We start from the raw sequence: 21,553 nt of genomic DNA, 5'->3' as shown, positions 1-21,553 counted from the left end.
GATCATATAGGACTATATAGGACTAGAGGAACTCTTTTTCAGGGTTCCAGTGAGAACTGAATGACAGCCAGAAGCAGTTGCATATGTGGTTGTCTATGTATGACTGACTTCTGTTTAGGTAGCTCAGCTTAGAGCTCACTGAGGACGGGCTCAGCACTGGTCCCTTCCTTTAGCATGCTGATTCTGAGAAAAGAGAGCATCGGAGTTGCTCTTCCTTAATATTTTAAATACCAGAGGGACAGGGGAGGAAGATGGTGGCAGTATCAGGGCTTTGCTTCAGCCTTTTAAGAGAAGGGCTATGTCCTTCTGGCCAAGAGAACAGATTCAGCGGTGTACTTTTGGACTAAGGGTGGAGTAATGACTGCCCAAACGGTCCAAAAGTCCTTAAGCGTTTATTCAGACGGGTTTGTAGAAAACAAGGGCATGAGACTCAAGCCCCTCCCCGACCCCATCCCCGCCCAGGAAAGCTGATACATGCTGAAGAAGTGATAAGGGAAGGGGAGAATAATTATCCCAAGATAAGGTCCTTCCCAGAAGCTTCTTCCCTCAGGCAGCTGCTGCTAACTATGTCTCCTTTCTCTCTTTGGACTACTGACCCAAATCCTTATCCTGCTTAGCCTGACATGGCTGGCATTCTAACTCTCTTGGGAGACCTCAATCCTTACATGCCGATGCCTATAGCTAAACCAACTCACTTTGCTCTGAGTTTTTACTCCAAAAATGTGGCATACCCCATCTCTGCCCCACCTCGGATAATGGCTTCAATCCATGGATACAAGTGAATAAAAAGGCGTGGGGAGAGGTGAAGAGTGGAGTCATAAAATCCCATAGGTTCTGACAAGATCGTATGCATTCGTAGAGCCACCATAGATTCTAACCATAATCATCAGCAAACGTGGAAAAAGGAGATGCTCAGTGGGTAAGGGCGCTTGCTGTGCAGGCATGAGGACTGGAGTTCAGATCCCCAGCACCCGTGCAGCAAGCCAGCTGTAGCCATTCCACTGGAACTCTAGTACGGTTCCATGCATAGGCGGGAGGATCACTGGGGCTTGCTGGCTAACCTTCTAGTTCTAAGTTGAGAGAGATTTTTGTCTCTAGAGAATAAGGTGGAGATAAGGCAAGTCACAGATGGCTTTCTGGCCTCTGGACACACACACACACACACACACACACACACACACACACACACACATCCCTTCATCAATCATCGCCAGCCCCACATGGCCCAGGAACTGTGGGCAGCATTGGTCCTTCCCTTAGAACATTACTCTCTCCAAGATGTGTCCTCTGATTGGTGGTATCAGTTCCTAGGGCCAGACCTAGAGGCCCTCACTGCATCGCCACTGTCTAATCTGTCACTCCCAGGACCATTTTAAGTCAGTGTCCCTGGGGCTGAGATCTGCTTTAGCCTGGGAAACCACATGGCTTTGGGGTGAGGTGGTGGGGGTCTCTCCACTCCCCCTCCCCTCCTTTCTTTTCTTTACCCATCCTCACCCCTGCTCTCTTCTGCACCCGCTTTCCTCCCCGCCCTCTCTTCCGCCCCTCCCCTCCTGCCCCTCCCCGGCCCGCCCCCTCCCGTGGCCTCCCGCCCAGGCCGGTTCCCTCCTCCGCCCCCTCCCTCCCCCTCGCGGCCTCTCCTCAGGTTCCTGGTTAAGATGGCGTCCCCGGTGGCCATCGCGGCGCAGGCCGGGAAGCTTCTGCGAGAGCGAGCGCTGCGGCCGCGGCTCCTGGCGGTCAGGTCCCAGGTGAGCGCGGCCGGGACCACGCGAGCCACCCGCCGTGGTGCCCCGTGCTCCGCGGCCTCTTCGCCCCGTGCGACCCCCGGCGACCCCGTGCTCCCCGCGGCGCGGCGGGCGATGCGGCGTCCGAGCTGCCGGAGGACCCGGTCCGCCTCCCGCGGGAGGTGTCGGGGATCGCGGGGGTCAGAGTGCACACCCCACGACCCGGGTCATTCTAACGGCTCCCCTCAGCCTCGCCCGGCACTGGAACCCCGCGCAGGGGGCGAGTTCCCAAAAGTTGCGCGCACTGTTGGAACGGAGAGGTTTCCCAGCCGCTTACTGGCTCTGCCTGGGGGCGGCTCTAAGCCTGAGCTCGCCCGGCAGGCCACGTGCTCGCTCCACAGGCTCCCGAGGCAGCTCACATGCCAGAGTCAACCCCGCGGGGTGTCGCTTGTGCCCCCCCCCCCCGTGTGTGCTTATCTGTGGGGACCTGCAGGGGTCCAGGAGGAAATTGGGAGCCTAGTCTTCTATGAATGGCCTCTGTGAAAACGCACTGCCTGCCCACTTTGTCCATGCCTCCTAGAGACTTAGTAGTGTCAGACTCTCGGCAGCTCCTTCCTCTATGTTGCTTTCCTGTCGAGTTTACCTTCATCCATTTGCAAGCTTCTCAGGAGCCTGAGGACTTTGGAAGGGAAGTTGTGAGTTGGCATTGACACTTGGAGAAGTCGTCCAACTACTGGTCTTCCTGCTCTCTCTAGTTTACCTCCCCCCCCCCCCCCCCAAAAGAAAAACTTGCCAGTTTAATCAGAGGTAAATCACTACATTTTAACCAAGGCATTCACAGGGCACTAGGAAAATAGAAAGAAAATAACTTGCTAATGATTTTTTTGAGTTTCTCTAAACTTTGGTTAATTATGACATCTGTGAAGGTTTTTTTTTTTTTTTCCCTTTTCATTACCTGACATTCCATTTCTCTGTTATTGTTAATGGGAATTTAAGAGGTGCTAATACTTATTACTGTAATATTCTTCACAGGCACTTGACAGTATGGTGGGTAAAGGAAAGGGATGGCGGTTTGTCTAATTAAAATCACGGATTCCTGCTATAATAGAGTGAGGAGAGATCTCCTGGTGATCTAAGTCCTGTTCATTATTTAAGTGTTATAAAAAAAACAAGAGCTGGGTGCTGTTGCAGTAGGTTTGAATTGAGGAGAAACATGGAGCCCAGTGCAGTCAGAGATGAAGAGTAAGAAATGATTGTTCAGAGAAAGCTTAAACAGAATGTTTAGCTGACATATGTTGTCATCTTCCCTATCCCAAGTCATTGAAACCTTGTCATACCTGGGATAGTCTGGCTGGTGAGACCTGTTACCTCCATTGGGCAATGCTCATTGATTACATACTTGTATGGGACTTATTCTGGGAACATCAGACATAGAAAATGACAGTAGAGCTCGGCGATGGCTCAGGTGGCAAGAATACTGGATCCCCAATCATGAGAGTCTTGAATTAGAATTCTTGGCACCCATGTAAAATGCCAGGCATGCCCTGTGTGAGCTTGTGACCCAGCACTGGGAGGAAGAGACTTGTGGGTTCTAAGAGCTTGCTGACCAGCCAGCCTAGGGGGATTGGTGAGGTTCCACTTAAGGGAGAGAGGCCCTGCCTCAGGGAAGTAAGGTAGATACTGCTAGTAGGAGACAGATGACTTCCAAGACAGCCTGTTCTGGCCTCTGAATACAACAGGCTTCTACAAGTGTACACACTCTCTCTCTCTCTCTCTCTCTCTCTCTCTCTCTCTCTCTCTCTCTCTCACAAGATGATTAATTTTTGTTTGGGTCTTACTATCTAACTCTATACCCATGAAGGTCCAAAGATGGTGCCCAGTCTCTCCTGGAACTTGAGTTACTGATGGTTGTGAACACTCACATCAGTCAGGACTGAACCTGGAGTCTCTGCAAGAGCAATAGCTACATGTTATAACATGTCCAAGATCTGGACCATGCTCATGGATGAGTGGTCTCATGTAGAAAAGTCCAGTATTGAGAAGTTCACTGACCTGTTCAGGGTTGTGGAGAATTTGAGGTAGAGATGAAGAGTAAAGGTTTGCTTCCTGTTCGCACTCTACCTGGGTAGAGTCTGGTGAATGCCCCTTTTCCATGCAAATAGATCTGCATGCCAGTAGAAACTGTAAGCAAGTCACTAGTGCTACTGACACCTTTCTTACTGGAGCATCTTGGAGTTGATAGTGGAAGTAGGTGTGTCCTGCCTGTGACTTTGAGGAACTATTTCTTAGTACCAGCTCTATGCCATTCTCTTGCTGTGCCCCTATTCACTTCCTGGATCATAGCAGACACTATAATTAAGCATGGTTCATTTTGCCCACCAAACATAGGAATCTTCAAGTATTTTAGGAATCTGTTGGCACCATTGGCCTAAGACCTACTTTGTACCAGGTCTTGTGGGGGGAAAAAAACCAAACCAGTGGGGCCAAGATAAAAGACCCACTTTCTGCTTTTAGAAGCAACTGTGACTTGTTTCACAGAAATATCCGAAGAATAACATCCCCTCCCTGGGTTAATGTTAACATTTGACACATATTTTTAATGCTTAATGTCATTGAAGTTTCTTTTTTTTTTTTTTTTAATTTTATTTTAAATGTTTGCCTCTGGCTTCACTGTTTTACTTTGGACTAATGTTATATCCTTTGTGGGGCTGACTTTGGCCATTTCTACACTGTCATCACGGAGGACTGCTCCAGGCCCTGGGACTTGGGGTGATGAGTAAAGCATGCGGAACCCTTGACCACTTGGTGCTTTAGTTTATTGGAGGCAGGAAAGGGAAAGATTATAGATGCTACAATAAGAAAGATGATTTCAAGTACAGATGAAGCCATAATGAAGTCAAACAGGGCCACACATTGTGGAATAAATAACTTCACAGGCAGGGGTGTGAAAGCCCAGAAAACCTACCTGTTCCATAGGGTGGTTTTATTGAGGGTTAATTGTTTTCTATTTTGAGACTGGGTCTCACTATGTAGTCTTGGCTGGCCTATGTTGATCAGACTGGCTTAGAACTCACAGGGATCTGCTTGTGTCTGACTCCCAAATACTGGGATTAAAGGTATATGCCTGGTCTATATTTAGTTTTTTAATTAAAAAACCAAGACCAAAACCTAACATAATGCACGTTGAAAAGTGTGTACATTAGTTACTCTTCTTATTACTGTAGCAACAAATCCAAAAAGGCGGCTTAAGGAGGGAGAGCATCATTCTGGCTCACAGTTTGAGTATAGTATATCTCTGTAGAGTGGATCCTGGCAGGGAAGGCAAGGCCTCAGGAACTTGTGGCAACTGGTCACATTGTATTTACAGTCAGGAAGCAGGTGAGCTGAATGCTGTGCTCCTTTACGCAGTTTGGGAGCACAATCCAGGGACAGGTGCCACCTGCATTTAGAGAGGGGTGTCTTCCCACCTCAGTTAACTTAATCTAGCAATGCCCTCACAGGTGTGCACAGAGATTGCTCTCCCAGGCGATTGTAGATCCCGTCAAGGTGACCATATTGTCGGTCAGTGAACAGTTGGCTAAGCTTGTCCGTGAGAGCAGCCGGGGCCCCAGATGTCTAATGAGAGAGTCATTTAACAGCAGCTCGCATTCTTCAGAGCTTCCTCCACTACCTGTGCTCCATAGAAGGAACAGTTTCCCCTCTTTCCATGCCGATTCTTTTTGTTTGTTTGTTTGTCTTGGAAATAAAATTATGCAGCATGCATGCATGTGTTTGGTACTGTCCTGCTCTATTGTTAAGTTCCTGAGTTTTGACATTTGAACTCTGTACTGAAAGGGAGCTGGACAGATGGGATGGGAAGGGGGTGGTAAGACAGCAAGTGCAAAGGCCCTGAGGTGGAAGTGGGGTCTGACAAGCAGGCAAGGTCCAAATCATGTGGGTCTCACTTGGAGTTCTTAAGAGCGCAGTGGTTGCATGACTTGCACAAATTATCCAGCTGTTATAATAACAGAAGTGGCTGGGTCTAAGTCCCAGGACTCTGAATTCTGTGTGCACGTTGTTATGAGAAATCAGAACTCAGGATGGCCTCACCGCTTCTGAGGGTAGAAGCCTAACAGCTCTTATAGCTCCCCTCCCCGTTCCCCTAGTTCGTCGAGAAAGGGTCTTGTTGTGTAGCTCCCATTGCCTTTGACCTTGAGGCAATCCTGCTTTAACCTCCTGAGTGTCGGGATTACAAAGACGTGTACAGCCATGCCCAGCTACACTTCCTGGTAGATAACTCTAGCTACCCCTTCAGGTATGTAGGTGCCATGAAACCTGGTGGCATAACCCAGCAATGAATGGCCACGATGAATGCCCAGGAGCCCATTTGTCTCTGTTGAGTCTTATGGGAAGTGTTGTTTGGAGCTATGGAATTCATTCATTCATTCTCTCTCTCTCTCTCTCTCTCTCTCTCTCTCTCTCTCTCTCTCTCTTTTCTGAGACAGGGTCTCATGTAGCCCAGGCTGGCCTCGGATTCTTGTTCATCTATCCTCTATCTCCCGAGATTACAGGCATGATCCACCACATCCCGCTTTTTGTGATGCTGAGGCTCATACCTGGTCCGCTGTGCAGGGCAAGCACTAATCCCAGTCCAGGCAGTAATGACTCTGTGTGGAGTAGAGCTGCCTTTTGGGGCATTTCTGTCTCATGATGGCTGTGTGAAGTTTAGGGAAGCTAGTGTCTTAAGGAATGCACAGATAGATATAGGAGGCACTGCCTTTCAGGTCTAGCTTTGGAGTTTCCGCCACGTGGTTCTCTTTGAAGCTCAGAGGACTGTGGACTGTCCAAGGACACAGCTTACACCCGTGCTTCTGCTGTCGGCCGCTTTAGAAGGGAGGAGCAGCTCAGTGCAGTGCTCCTTCTGGCAATGGAGACAGATGGATGCATGGTTTTGTGTTTTGTTTTTGTTTGTTTGCTTGTTTGAAACAGTCTCATTGTGTAACTCTAGCTGTCCTGGAGCTCAATATGTAGACAAGGCTGGTTTTGAACTCTGATCAGGCCAGAACAGAGATCTGCCTGCCTCTGATTCTGGAGTCCTGAGATCAAAGGTGTGTACCACCACGCCCAGCTATACATGGATTTTAAAAGTGGAGGGTTAAAGGCTATAGACACCTTTATACCAGCTAAATCAAGCCAGGAGACTGCTGTAAGCCATGACTTCCCTGTGTCTACCTACTCCCCTGGGGAATAAATAGTTTGGCTTTTTTTTTTTTCCACCAGAAATCAACCAACCAATCAAAACCAAACAAACAAAAAACCCCAAAACAACAACAAAAGCAGAGAAAAGCTACAGTGCCTGCTGCTAAAGAGGATGCTGGATTTTCCGTGACTCTGGGTGCTAAGCTTTTGACCTGCACGTGGAAGGCCTGTGACTGATAGCTCCTGTACTAGATCGGCTTTGTTCACTGTAAACAAAGCACTGCTTTTATGGGAAAGTGATTAAGCACACTGGCCCAGGATAGCCAGAGCTGTGTCACCCTTGTTCCCTGGCTAGGTTCTGCAGGCACCAAGCCTAGAAAGTTGCTGAAATATGTCCGTTGGGAGGTGGAAAAGAAAGGACACTGGTACCCTGGATCACTTGTCCTTCAGCTCTCCTTACTACTCAATCTGGAATCCTCCTTTGTGTGGCATGTTCTTTTAGTTGTTGGAAAACTTTTGCCTGATGTATAAACAGTTAAACTAATATGAACATTATGCTGATTTGGAAATTAATATCAGGAGTTAATTCGCTGAAGGTGGGGTGTCGGGGCTGGCATTCCAGTGGAGAATGGATTGTGTGCCTGTCAAACGCCGTGTTGTGAAGAAGAGAGAGGTAGTCAGGATCAAGTCATAACGCTCATCAGTTAGGCAGGGGAGGAAGGATGGATGATGCAGCTGTAGAGAGCCCAGGACTTGGCAGATCACACAACTCCACAACAGAAAGCCAAACAAATAGCACTCTTTTGTCAGATATTTTCTGAATGCTTACTGCGTGTGTTCATTGCTACAGAGTTCTACAAAGAAAAATATTTTATCATAAATACAGTGTTTAGGAGAATAAAGAGTAGGTTAGTATACCTAATAATTATGATGGAGTGGAGAGGTGGGGAGGTGAGGGAGAATGAGAGGGAGGGAGAGAGGGAGAGGGAGGGAGAATGAGAGATATCTTTATCCTCAAAATGTTTGTGGTCTAAGTGCAAAATTGTGGCGTAGCCCAGTGGTTACACTGCCGTGGCGGTGCTGTTGTTGAGCTATGGTCTGAGACACTTGTTGAGCTTGTCCTACATTGGACCACATGCTTATTTCTTTGGAACCAGTGTTCCCTTTGATCCCTGTCTGCTGTCCATCTTCATCTACTCTCAGATTCAGTGTTAATTCTTTGGAAAGACCCTTCCCTGATGATTTGACTGGCTGCTTCTATCCCGTGATTGCTAACTGTACCTTTTCTGCTTCATTGCAACTTAGAACACAGGATTTACCTTATCTTGTCTGTTGTATGTCTCCCTTTCCCCTCACAAGAAGAGTGTGAGCTCCATGAGAGGGCACTTTCTCATGCATTGCTGTTCCTCGCTGCTCTAGCTAGGTGTTCTGTAAGCATCTGTGGTCTGATGAATTAGTGGACTGCACAGACGAGGGAGGGAGAGGCAGGTAACAAGCCGAGAGGTGATATAGGTTAGAGGGGAAGGGACCAGTTGTTGATTGTCAAAGAGACTAATTATCACCTGCTTTGACTTTAACCCTCACAGTGTCCCAGCAGGGTGGTGGTGCCTGTGGCATCTCCAAGCTCCATGTAAAGGATCCCAGGCACAGAAAGGTCACATAATAACTGGTTGAAAATCCTAGTGCCAGCAAGTCACCTGCCTCATGCCGGTGAATAGCTTATGTTGTTAAATCATTAAACCCTTTTACCAGAAAGTCCAGTTTGGGCTGAGCCACCCAGCTGAACCCAGTGCACGCCTGTCCTGCACTAGCATCTCTAACTTGGGTTATTTAGATTGGGTTGGCCCAGCCTGCTGGAACTGCACATATCTCTGGACTGTGATCGAACTCCCCCATTTCTTGCTCTGGGATCTAGGAAACAGTAGCAGAAGGCACGAGTTCTGCATTTAATTCAGCTGAGTTCAAATACGAGAGCCCCAGTGCTCCTGCTGTGCAACTTGAAACAAATGATTATTTTTAAAAATTAATTTTATTAGTGTATATTAATTACACAGAAGGTAGGCTTCATTGCGCCCTTTCCACACGATATATGTGCTCAGAGTTGCTTCGAGGATGTGGCATACATTCTGTGATCGTATCTGGAACAGATGGTTGAACTTGACTCTTCTCTGAAAAGGAGTTCTCACAGGTGGCTATAATGATTCAGTATGATTTATTAAACATTTGGCATTATGATTAGATCACAGGCCTACAGTGATTATTTCTGTTGCAATGAATTTGAAGCTAAATTGACTTGCCTTTAAAGAAAAGGGTTTACTAACCTGTAATAACGGTTCTTCCCCAGGTCTCATAACATTTATCATGTACTGTCACTTCAGAATCAGGTACTGATTTCATGCTTCCTTAGGCTTGATTTCACCAAATAGCCATGTGAGACAGGAATGAATTTGCCCAATTCATATGTTCACAACTTGAGGCTGAGGAGGTAGATGGAGGCTAGCCCCAAAGACCTTGGGAATGGTCAGTATCCTAGGGATGGGATGCGGGGAGCTAGGATAGTGCAGCAAATCCTGTGGGTCTTCCTGACATGCTTCCATCACACAGAGGTAGTGTTAGGAGCAAAGCCATCTGCACATGGGTGACTTGTATGTTTGAGGTAGGAGAACACTGGAGAAAAGACCATAACCACAGAACCACAGTGAGTACAATTGGCTACTTAGCCGGAAGTGCTTATTTAGTTCAGAAAAAATGAGTTGGCTTTTTGGGATGGCATTTCAGGCATTGATCAGTGTGTTGAGTTTACGCTGAGCTTACTTACAGACATGATTGTGAAAGAATAGCATTTAGGCACGAGCTGTGAAGGTACATGCCTGTCACCTGCCTCCAGGACTTATTTTTACTGTAAGATGCAGGGACTTGATGTAGCGTGTGAATTGGTATTGGAGGTGCTGCAGAGGACAAGGAATAGATTTGTGTAGGTGCGGATCCATGCGTGGGTAGAGGGCCAGGTGTCTGCCTCTCCAGTCCCACCCATTCTTCACAGACCTTTCATCTGTCAGTTTCTGCACTGTGGAGGTCCTCGGTGTACAGCTTGAACGAGGACTTTGAGCAGGGCTGCCTTGTACAGTTTGGGGTGGTGGGGCAGTGAGAGATGAGGAAAAAGAAATGGGGCCAAATTCAGTGGGTCCTTGTCATTGTGGTGATGGAGGACAGTGGGAGCCATTGAAGGCTTGTAGACAGGCAAGTGGCACAGGCCATTTTCTTTCTTTCTTTCTTTTTTTTTTTTTTTTTTTTTGTGTTTTCGAGACAGGGTTTCTCTGTGTAGTCCTGGCTGTCCTGGAACTCACTCTGTAGACCAGGCTGGCCTCGAACTCAGAAATCCTCCTGCCTCTGCCTCCCAAGTGCTGGGATTAAAGGCGTGCGCCACCACCGCCCGGCCCCACAGGCTGTTTTCTGCTTTAGAGTATGTTCTAGTCAGTGTGGAGAAGGTTGGAGGCCTGTAGGAGGCCGATCATCTGAGAGGCTTATGTCCCAATATGTGCTGTGAGTCATTATACCCAGATCACAGGCATAATCCAGGGCCACAGCCAGATTGCTAGGGCTAAAACCTCGTCCCTACTGCACCACTTTGTGATGATTTTTATTTTATTTTATTTTTTTTGCATCTATTTTTCTTTTTCATGTTGCAGTGTCTCCAAAAGCTGAATATTTTATTATTTTTGTGTCATAAATTGATTGACAGGTCCCTTCCATCTACAAAATACATACCATGGGAGAAGGAGGGGTGGGCAAAAGTTATTATTCATCCTGGGACACTTGAGAACACTGTGAATAATTATTGTGTGACAATAGGCAGAAGCTAGGATGTCTCTGGAAAACTGGCTATACAGATGCTGTTAATTAAAATGAACTAGCTGGGGCCACGGGGATAGGAAAGAAATATTGATGTTATTAAAGGAAGAGCAACGGAGTTTGGGGGGGGGATGGTTTCTCAATGCCAGGCTTGATGACCTGAATTTGATCTCTAAGACCCACAGGGTGGAAGGAGAGCCAACGTTGACAAGTTGTCCTCTGTCCCCACAAACCAAAAAGTTGAAAATTAAAAGAAAGTACTGGGGCTATAACTCAGGTGACGGGGTACTTGCCTAACATGCAGAAGTTCCTGGCTTCGTCTCCAGCCCCTTGTAGACCAGCCATGCTGCCACTTGAGAGGTGGAGGCACGAGGCTGAAAAGTTCTTGGCTACAAAGTGAGTTCAGAAAACCTGAAGTATGCAAGAACCCTTTTCCGAAGGAAGGAAGAAAAGGATTGGGGAGTGGGGGTGGGAGAGGGAGGGAGGGAGGGAGGGAAGGAGGGAGGGAGGGAAGGAGGAGATAGGGACTAGACAGGATTCTAGTCCTGCTTTCCTTGATGGGTTTCGATTGCTAGCCTTTCTTCCTGCCCTGAGCCAAGTGACAAAAGGGAGACATAGGGCTGTTGCTGTTCCTGGGCAGAGGAGGCGAGCATTTTATATCGTGTATAAAACACCTCTGATTTCCCTGCCCTCGGAACTGTACTTTGTCCCTGTGCCGGGGTTTTTGCTGGGTGTGTTAGGATGTCAGTAAAGAAACAGGCATATAAAGGAAGTGTCAAGGAGAAGTGCGCCAGCTTACAAAGCAGAGCACAGGGCAGGATGCGGATAGCGCAGCTGGTATTGTTGCTCACCTCCAAGCCTTCCTGGCTCACACTGTGAAGGGAGAACCTGTGCCCATCAGTTGTCCTCTTACCACATGGCGACATGCCCTTGCCCACACACATACATGCACACAAAATACATTTTTAAAATGTAAAAAACAAGACTCCCCCCCCCCCCCCCCCCCGTGAAGCATGGTGGGTCCCTCCCCAGGTGTCTGCCTGACTTAACTAGTTCCAGCAGCAGCCTAGGCCTTTGGAATGGTGCAGCCGGTGTAACTTTTCCTTCTCTGGCCTCATTCTTGGGTGCAGGTTGTAGGTCCTCCTAAGGTTTATTTGGTTTTATATATATATATAAAGAAGAGACTTTCTTGGACTTGTCTCGGGAAAAACAAATGACTTATCGTATTGAAGGGGACCGCCTGAGCTCTCTGAGCCTTACTGATCACTTGCAGAACGTTGCTTTGTACTGTCATCCAGCCATGGTCTAATGAGCTTTTCCACATGTCAGACCAGAAGCTTCATTCAGGGCAGGGCTTTCCCTGAGCTGCACTGAGACACCTGGTGCCTCTTGTTCTCCACTTTCTGATGGCCAATAAAGGGCTCCCTTTGGGCTGAACCTCCTCTAGATCAGCCACAGCAGCAGTTGGTTGTCCCGTCAGCCTGTATCAGCTCCACGCTAAGGTGTAGGATTCATTCCACTCAAGCCATTCATTAGTAAGAAGCTCATAAATTTTATTCCTAAAACTGAGTGTTTTTGAGAGCACATGGGAAGCTGTTTATAAGGTAATCACACCCGGATTTTAGGGATAACCCAGAACTGGAATCATTCTGCCAGGGCTCACGTCTTGCTTTCAAGGTTTAGTACATTTGTGATTTTGGAGATTTATTGTAAGACTGACTGGCTTTCCTTACAGTGCACTAAAATGCAGATGTCTTTTGCGTTTTGTGTCTTTGTGATTTTTCCCCCTAAATGGTATGTTAAAAGATACATTGTATGGCTGTTGGCTTATTATTATAATTGTGCTGGGAATTGAACCCAGTGTTTTGTGCACCACAGGGAAGCCTTGCATCACTTAGCTACACAGCCTTCATTTGTTTTTGCTTTGTTTTGTCTTTGTTCTTCATCTTGGTTTTAGATCTCACTGTAGCCCAGGCTGGCCTCCAGCTCACATATCTTGTGCCATCTTGCCGGTGTTGCTGCAGACATGTACCCTGGACCTGGCTTTGGCACCTTAGATCTGGTGGAGTTAGTTTAATTCCTAGGGCCTCTGATTCCTCACGCAAATTAGGCAAAGTTACTACCATAACTTCCTGGTCTTGTATTGAGTTGCACATTGAGTCCTCTCCCTGGATCTTAATCACTAAACGTTAGCTATTGGTTTGGGTTTAATTATCAGCAAACAGGATATCTATTTGGGTGGCTTTATTTTCATAAAAGAGTGGCTTTGATGCAGTTCTGGCTTTCCTCTCTAATCCTTTGGACTCCATGTCTTGGGTGGAGAATTAACAGGAAATAGGGGACTGGAAGAATCGGGAGGGAAAGTGACATTAAGGGGCAGAGGCTCTCTGTGGGGTCTTGTGATCTGTAGCAGATTCTTGGACCTCCACCATTGCTTGGAACTGAAGGTCAGCATTTCAACTGGAAGAAAAGGTGACTATAGTTTCTTCCACCATGGCTGGTGCTCTCTGCACAGTTTCCAAGAAAGCCATCCTGACCTCCGTTAGCATTGTCGTCTTCTTCCTGCTGTTGGGTGCTCGATCACAGCCTTGGATTGAAGGACTTATTTGGGTTAACTTCCTTGGCAAGGAAGCAGATAAACCACGTTTAATATACACTCTCATTCCAGCCTGAGGGTATGTGCAAGCCTTTAATAAGTAATACAAAGAAAGTTGGGACTTATTATTTTTGATTAAGGGAATAAACTATTAATGATGAATGCTTCTTTGTTGAAATTTAAAGTGCCTTTAAAGTGAAGTATCATTAAAATTGAAAGCCAGCAACACAAGGACAACAAAATGAATTTTTTACTGACTTTTAAAATAATGAACAGGAAAAAAAATAAAGGTGTTATTCAGATAATTAGATAAGCCAAGGATAGAGAGATGATGGAGTTGGAGGCAGTCGCACTCCATGATGCAAAGCTGATATTGAGCAGTGAACAGCTGGACTTGGCTGCAGGGAGTGTGGCTTAAATCACAGAGCGCATGGCACTGAGGCGAAGGAATGTGACTTCCCTGCCGGTTCCCAAGGGGCTAAAGGATTGTAGGGTTAGATGCCAGTCCCACCAGTGCAGGGCCCAAGTGTCTTGGATCACTTCTTTTTTGTTTGATGCCAGTTTATGGGGAGGCTTTTATGAGTGCTATAAATGGATTTTATGACTATATTTTATATAAAATGTACTTTAATATGGAGGAAAATTTACTGAGTTAAACTTGATATAAAAGATGAGAAACTTCTATATGAAGATGTATTAAAGGTCCCCAGGTAGGGCTGTGCAGTGGTGGGTCCCCTTCTCTTCATGTTGACATGTCTCATTGTTTCATTCCTTGTTTAGATAGTGACCCATGTGGTCCAGGCTGGCCTCAAACTCAGTATGTAACCAAGGATAAGTTTGAATTTCAACCCTCCTGTGTCTACCTCCTCAGTGCTGGGATTATAGTTGTGTGTCACTGTGCCCTGTTTCTGTGGTGCTGGGGATAGAACCCAGGACCTTTGCATACTATGTAAGCACTCTCCCAACTGAGCTACATCCCCAGCACCCTGTGTCCTTTCTTGAAGGTGTTTTGTTCCTGAGGAGTCCATTTCTGGCTCAGACAAGCTCTTGCCTAGAACTCTGAAGTCTAGGTTATTGTTTAAACAGGGTTAATTACTAGAACAGGACAGCGCTTGGGTGTTTACATTTGCTACGTTTGGGGAAATAATAAAGGAAGTGCGGTGGGGCTGGAGCCACACACTTCCGAGGCAGTGCTGTACACTGAGCCTCGTCGGAAACCTTGGAACTGCTCGTCTGATTAAAAAACTGGACCAGCAAATGTTTTTAATGCCTCTAAAACCTTGCTTATGTTTCTCAAAGTTTCTGAGGATTTAAAAATACAAATGCTTAGTTTTTAGTTTTGCTGCTTTTGTTATATGTGATGTGCGGTTGACCATCTTAAGCTTTTGAGCTATCATGTGGTCTTTACACACACCCACTCATTTCTCTTGTTGTACACCTACTGCTAGTCGCTACTGAACTATCTTCCCAACCAAAGCTCTATGTTCATTAAACACACTTCACACCCTCCCACCCCCCAGCAGGGCAGCACCGTGCAGGTCCCACGATGGCGTGCACTAAGTGAGGCTCGTCTTTCTTTGCTGGCTTATTTCATTTAGCATAGCTTCAGAATATGTCCATGTTGTACTATGTGTCACAATACCCTTCTTAAGGCAGCATAATATTTTATGGGGGGGTATATGTGTATATAAATATATATGTGTTCATGTATGTAATTTTATTTACCGTCTATCTTTCAGGGAATACTTGGGTGGTTTTTTTCCTTTTGGGTAGTCTGAACATTGATATATATACATAAAAGTCTACGTTAATATTCACCTTTCTAGAAATGTTCAGTGTGTAGTATGAGCTATATTTTTGACTTCCCTTGTGTAATTAAAATGTCTACTAGAAATATTTTTCTTCATGATAGTCTATAAAATATTTATATTCACGTTTGCTTCCAGCATATTGGCTCAGTGTGACAAAGGTGTACTGTTAAGCTCAGGAGGCGGTGCCTTAGAAAGCAGTGTGGGGACAGAGACAGTTGCCGCTTCACTAGAACATAAGTCTCACTTGTTGTAGACGCACAATGAGTGTGCTTGGTGCTGAGACAGCTTCCTGTCCCCGACATTAAGCTGTACTGTGTCTCTTGGACTCACCTACATAGTGGCTGTTAATGAAGCCTGGAGAGCTGAAGCCAAGCTTATGTGGAAACAGACACCTGACATTGGTCAAGGTCATCCCAGCACTGTGCCTTTGCAGGGAAGTGTCTGAGTCCTCATGGTGACCCTGGTTGAGGCATTTTTATTGTCATTGTGTAAGCCCATTTTGAAAAGTAATGTACTGTGGTTCAGAGACATTGTCTTCCTTATTGTCATTGCTGATGTCCCTCAGACTGGCACTCACAGTGGCCTACTGAGTTGTGCCCTTATGGACTGGGCTATGTCTTTGAAGTCCTTACTCCAGTATCTCAGGATGTAAGGTTTTGTGAAAAATAGAGACTTCACACAGGAACTCAAGTTAAAATGAGGTCCTCAGAGCCAGGTGTAGAGGGGCACATCTTTAATCCCAGCATTCAGGAAGCAGAGGCAGGCGGATTTCTGAGTTTGAGGTCAGCTTGGTCTAGAGACTGAGTCTCAGGACAGCCAGAGCTACACAGGGAAATTCTGTCTCAACAAACAAAGACAGATAATTAGCATGGATCCTAATCCAGTCAGTATGACTGATGACTTTATAAAATGGGGAAGTGCAGACTCAGCTGCACTTACATAGTTAAAGGGCAGAGGAACATGAAGACAGTAGTCGGGAGTAACAAGATGGCCTGCAGTGTCCAGAGCTATGACAGGAGTCAGGTATGGAATACAGTCCTAGGGCCTAGCCCTTTGATTTTGGACTTTTAGCCCCAGAACTGTGAGTGAATATGTCTTTTTTTTTTCTCCCCTCCAGAAAGAATCTGGCTGTGTAATCCAGGCTGGCCTGAAATTCTTAAAGCAATCCGCTTGCCTTAGTCTCTGTGATGGGATTATAGGCAAGACCGCCACATATATATTTCTTCTTCCTCCTCTTCCTCCTCTTCCTCCTCCTCCTCCTCCTCTTCTGCTTCTTCATTCTCTTCTTCAGGACCCACTTCTCTCTAAGCCACATGATATATGACATATTGTTATCATAGTAATAACAGTGAACAATTTATCCTCTGTGCTTTTTGAGGAATGAGAGTTCCAGGGGCCACTCTGGCCCCTTTGTGAAGCTAGTTTTGATCACTGGGACCTGCAGTAGTACTATGCATGAAGAAACAGGCATGGATGGTGTTCTGGTCACATATTCCTGCAGTGAGGTGACAAGATGCTTCTTCGGGTCTCTATATGCTGCTTTGGTGTCTGGGTTTGTCTTGAGAGTAGTTTCCTTAGTACCTGTAGAGAGTTAGCTCAGCAACCAAGGCCAGCATTTGACATGTTTTAAGCTTTATTTGTTTTTGAACCAAGATAAGTTTCCCGTTCAGTTACTCCTTAGTGCTAGGTTGGAGAAACTCACCACTTAGTAAAGAAAAGCTGGAATGGAGGGGCATATTGCCAGGCACAGGAGTGGGCTTTGATGCTGGATCCCAAAGAGGAGGCCCAGAAAGGTTTTAAAAGCAGTGTGGCTGGAATACATGCAGCCCTTTATAAAGATGTGTCAGTTCACATAATTTTCACTTAGCTCTGAAGTAACAAAACAGCAAACCTTATTACTGTTATTTTTTTTTCTACATGTCACCCCCTAAAAAACCATTCTCTTTGTTCAGGTAGCTCACTCAAGGTTAAACAAAACCAGGGCGTTTAATGCCCCATGCTTTTCAGAAATACTTGCATAACTTAATCCAGCTGTTTTTTTTTCTTTTTCTTTTTCTTTTTTCTTTTTTCCCCTTTTTTCTGTAATCAGAAGCATTACACCAGGCATGGGCTCTTCAGTACTATAAAGCTGAAATTTTAAGAATAATCAGCTTGCAATCAAAAGCTGATTATACACGAGCAATAATGAACACGAAAGCGAGACTTCTGTAATGGAAAGAAAAGGTGCAGGAGCAGTCCTTGAAGAGGAAAGTGCTGAGGAAAAGGTGTGGTGTCCTGACCAGCACCTGCTGGGTGCAGGTCCATAAGCAGCGATGGTCACAGACTGCAGGGTTGGGGTGGCATGGAGGAGAGTAACTGAGACATCAGTGCTTTAGGTGAAATCATGGAGGGAAAGCCACACTGGGTTCAGGACACAGTTAGGTCTCTGTTTAGTGCTGATGGAAGGCACAGAAACAGGTTTGTGTCTTTCTGCCCTGTTGATTGGTTCTGTTGCTTTCAGCTTCTGTGAGCCCCGATCCCCTTACTAAACTGCTTACCTGTTACATGTCCAGACTCCTTCTCAGTGCTGGATCTGAGTGTAGCTTTGCACAGTGGCTGCTGAAGCAGTGTGCCCTGCAGTAGGCTGCAGGCTGTGGGAACACAGATGACTTTAGGAAATTCAGGAAGCAGCATCAAATCCCAGGCACTCTGTAATTGGGTGATGCACAGGCAATAAACAAGGCAGATGACTCTCATGCAATAGCCAGCTGTATCTGGAACATTTGACAGTTTATGTTCTGAAGCTTAAGAAGTGTCACTTGAGTAAAGTGTGCAAGGACAAACTGCAGGTGTCAAATCATGTTTTTCTATACAGGCATATAAACAAATAACAGTAGTCAGTTGTAATGAATAATCTGAAGTAAACTCACTCCTGGAAGGAGCATGGACACATTCCAAGATAGTTCTGTGGTTTTGAAGAAACCGAGGCCACAAGATTCTTATTTTTCTTGGCATTTTCTCACAAGTACTCAGAATTCTCATGGGACTCCATTCTTGGACTATATATAGGTCTATGTATTTTTTGTTTGTTTGTTAGACTAGTCTTCAGCTTTTGGTTCTCCTAAATGATCATCCTGCCTCCTAGTAGCTAGGACTTCCAATGTATACCAGCACTGCCTCACCCGACTTGATTTATCTATTAGGAACAACTAGGAAGGACAGTGGTGCCCATAGTTGAAGGAGTGGCAATTGGAAGATTAAGGCTGAGCAAGTCTCTGAAGGAGCCAAAGGCTATGAACTGTGGAGTAATCTGGGTAAAGAGTATTACACACAAAGAAATACTAAGTGAAGAGGCCTTGATGCGGGGTCCTGTGCTTAATATGTTTACGCACCAAGCAGAGGGTGGGAAATCCTGGGCTTGGAAGAGGGCAGTAGATGTGTGCAAGTTAGATGTGTCAAAGTTTATATTCCTGGCGCACATGCCATTATAGATAACATAATATGAATGTTGTCTATTATATGTGTTTTTCCAGGGTGTGACCCAGGCTGCAGGTGGTATGGCTATTCTACTTTAATTGTGCACCTGCTGAGAGACAGTTTGCTTGTTTTCAATTTATGTCCATCTCAAATAACCATCTATAAACAGAGCTGTTTCAGATTTTATTTGAACATATTTGTGTCTCTAGGGTATGTTCCCAGGATAAGTATCTTGGTCACATTGTAAATGTATGTTTGGTTTTTTAAAGAAACTCCTGTACTGGGCTGTGGAGATAGCCGAGAGGCCCAAGGAGTTGTGCTCACAGCTGTTAATCTGAAGTTTCCAGTTGTACTCTCCTTCCCAACAGCATGGTGTGTTGTGAGGGGTTTCTGAATCCCTGTTGGCCTTTGTATGGTTAAACATCTCAGTGTTACAATAGTAGTATTTCAGTAAGGCCAGTCATGATGAATATCCTGCTGTTGGCTTGTTTGCCTCCTGCATATCTTCAGTGAATTGTCTTTTCATGTCTTCTGTCCATTTTCTGTTTTGACTTTTTTTTTTTTAAAGATTTTTAAAATTTTATGTATGACTGCTCAGTCTGCATGTACACCTGCATGCCAGAAGAGGGCATCAGATCCCATTACAGATGGTTATGAGCCACTAAGTGATTGCTGGGATTTGAACTTAGGACCTCTGGAAGAGCAGTCAGTGCTCTTAACAGCTGAGTCATCTCTCCAGCCCCCTGTTTTGATTTTTAAAGTGTTGAATTTTGAAAGTTCTTTGTTTTCTGTGTGTTGGTTGTTTGCCAGATATGTGGTGTGCAGGTACACTCTCCCACCCCTCCCCCATCTGCAGCTTGTCTTCTCATTCTTCTAGCATAGTCTGCCAGAGAGAAAAGAATTTGAACTTTAGTCAACTCCAGTTTGTCTCCTTTTTTTCTCATGGTTTGTGATTTTAAAGTCATGTCTAAGACCTATTTATCAATCCCTAGAGCTGAAAGGCAGCTGCTATGTTATCTTCTGAAACATTTAAATTTGTTGATTGATTGATTGATTGATTTATAGACAGAGTCTTTATAACTCAGGTTGACCTTGAATTACCTTGCATCTTAAGGGGCTGGCTTCAAACGCCAAGTGATCCTTAGCCTTCTGCCTCCAGAGTGCTGGGAGCTGTCAGCCACCACACTCAGATAAAAGGTGGTTTTCTGGCTTTTAGCTACATTTCCTTCTTTCCCTCCCTCCCTCCCTCCTTCCCTCCCTCTCTCCCTCCCTCCTTTTCTCCCTTCCTTCCCTCCCTCCCTCCTTCCTTCTTTATTTTTAATAGCTTTAAATGTACATCTCAGATTCATGTTGGATGTCTGTAAGCTGTAGGGTTAAGGCGAAGCTTGTTTATTCATTCACTTCCAGCTGTACGTCCTATTGTTTCAGCACTGCTCATTTGAAGGATTGACACCTCCACGAGCGGATGCTGCTGCAGCGGTTCTAATTCTGCCCACAGAATGCTAGCATTTTAAACCATTAGGCAACCCTGGCATCATCTTTCTCTATGAAATGCCTGAAGTTTTGAGGCACCTCCTTCTAGTGTGGGTCATCTGATGGACTCTGTTTTGGATATGACCTCTTCTCTATGTGGTATTGCTTGTTTTTGTTTTTTTGTTTTGCTTTTCTTCAGATTTTTGTGTATTTTGAGTCAAGGACCATTTGAGATTGTGGAAAGGGGTCTTTGACATTTGCTTTAATGTTCCTGTTGACCCTTGGCTATAAAGTCAGATGAAGCTATTGTGTCAGTTTACATTAAGAGAGATACTGCCCTTAAAACTTGATATTTTGGTGAAATCAATTGACTTTGTCTCTGCATAGCAGCTTTCTTCTTACAGTTTTGATGTGTAGTGGGGCACAGGAATACAGACAGCAAACATATCAGTGTTAGGCTCAGTCACATTTGTAACGTGTTGATCAAGTTAAAAAAATCTGAAATGGATTCTGGTGGTTGATAGGGCCCTGGTTCTCTCAGCTTCCTTCCTTTCTGTCTCCTAGGAAGGAACTGACAGAAGCTCAGATGGTCTTAAGAATCACACACGTGCATTGGAATTATGCTTCCATGGTGGGTTATAGTATTTTAGGACTGTAAGTAACTGTGGAAATGATTCAGCCCCAACACAGAAGCCAACACTGTTTTATATGGGCAGTGAATATATGCTTACAGGGAATAGAAACCTGCTTCATGTCTCATGAAAGTCTGGCTGTTACACAGACTTCCATTGCTGTGCCAGAGATCCCTCTCTCATTCTGTTTTATAAACAGTTACTGTAATCACAGGCTGTTAGGGCAGACTCCTGGCTCTATCTAGTCCCTCCTCTGACCCTGTTGGGTCTGTGTTCTTGGGCAGGTCATATGCTGACTTTTGCTTAGAGTCAACTACCTGCTTAGAGAATCCAAGGAAACACAAGGTACCGAGATGGCTTTAAGAGCCGAATACCATATGGGCAGGTAGGGTGGCTCAGCCAGTGCTGGTGCGTGCACCCTTAGTAGCACATGCTGTTTTGTTAGTGATGCTAAATATTGGTTTTTTTATGTAGTAAGTTAAATATGAAGATTTTAAAATTTTTCCCTGCTTCTCAAGAAAGAATTCTTTCCTCTAGCATGGTTACTTTCTTAGTTTCATTACAAAATTTAATACATACTTAAATAAGTAAATAGGTAGATTTTTTTTTCCAGGCAGCTGAGACAGGGTGTTACTTTGTAGCTCTGGCCTAGAATTCATAATGCAGTCTATTCAGGCTTTGCACTCCTGGTGATCCTCCTGCCTCAGTCTTCCAGGTACTTGGATTACAGGCTTGACCTACCACACCCAGCTTAGTATATTTTTCTTAATATATTGTTTGATCTATGGGCAGTCTGTAAAGTAGGATTATATGGTATACCTGCTCTTTTAAGAT

At 45.4% G+C, this 21,553-nt stretch overlaps 1 protein-coding gene across 1 annotated transcript in view; it reads left to right on the top strand.

Moving 5' to 3' along the window:
* Window positions 1–1,592: 1,592 nt before the first annotated feature.
* Suclg2 (succinate-CoA ligase GDP-forming subunit beta) overlaps window positions 1,593–21,553 on the top strand; it is a 232,852-nt gene continuing 212,891 nt past the window's right edge. The window contains exon 1 of the mRNA XM_034512316.2: window positions 1,593–1,745. Coding sequence (XP_034368207.1) covers window positions 1,656–1,745 — 90 coding nt within the window. The 5' untranslated portion in view covers window positions 1,593–1,655. The remainder of the gene's footprint in view (window positions 1,746–21,553) is intronic.

The sequence above is a fragment of the Arvicanthis niloticus genome, chromosome 9 (genome assembly GCF_011762505.2).
Source record: "Arvicanthis niloticus isolate mArvNil1 chromosome 9, mArvNil1.pat.X, whole genome shotgun sequence".
Lineage (NCBI taxonomy): Eukaryota > Metazoa > Chordata > Mammalia > Rodentia > Muridae > Arvicanthis > Arvicanthis niloticus.
The sequence above is the reverse complement of the archived record's forward strand: the minus strand, read 5'-3'. Positions and strand labels throughout refer to the sequence as shown.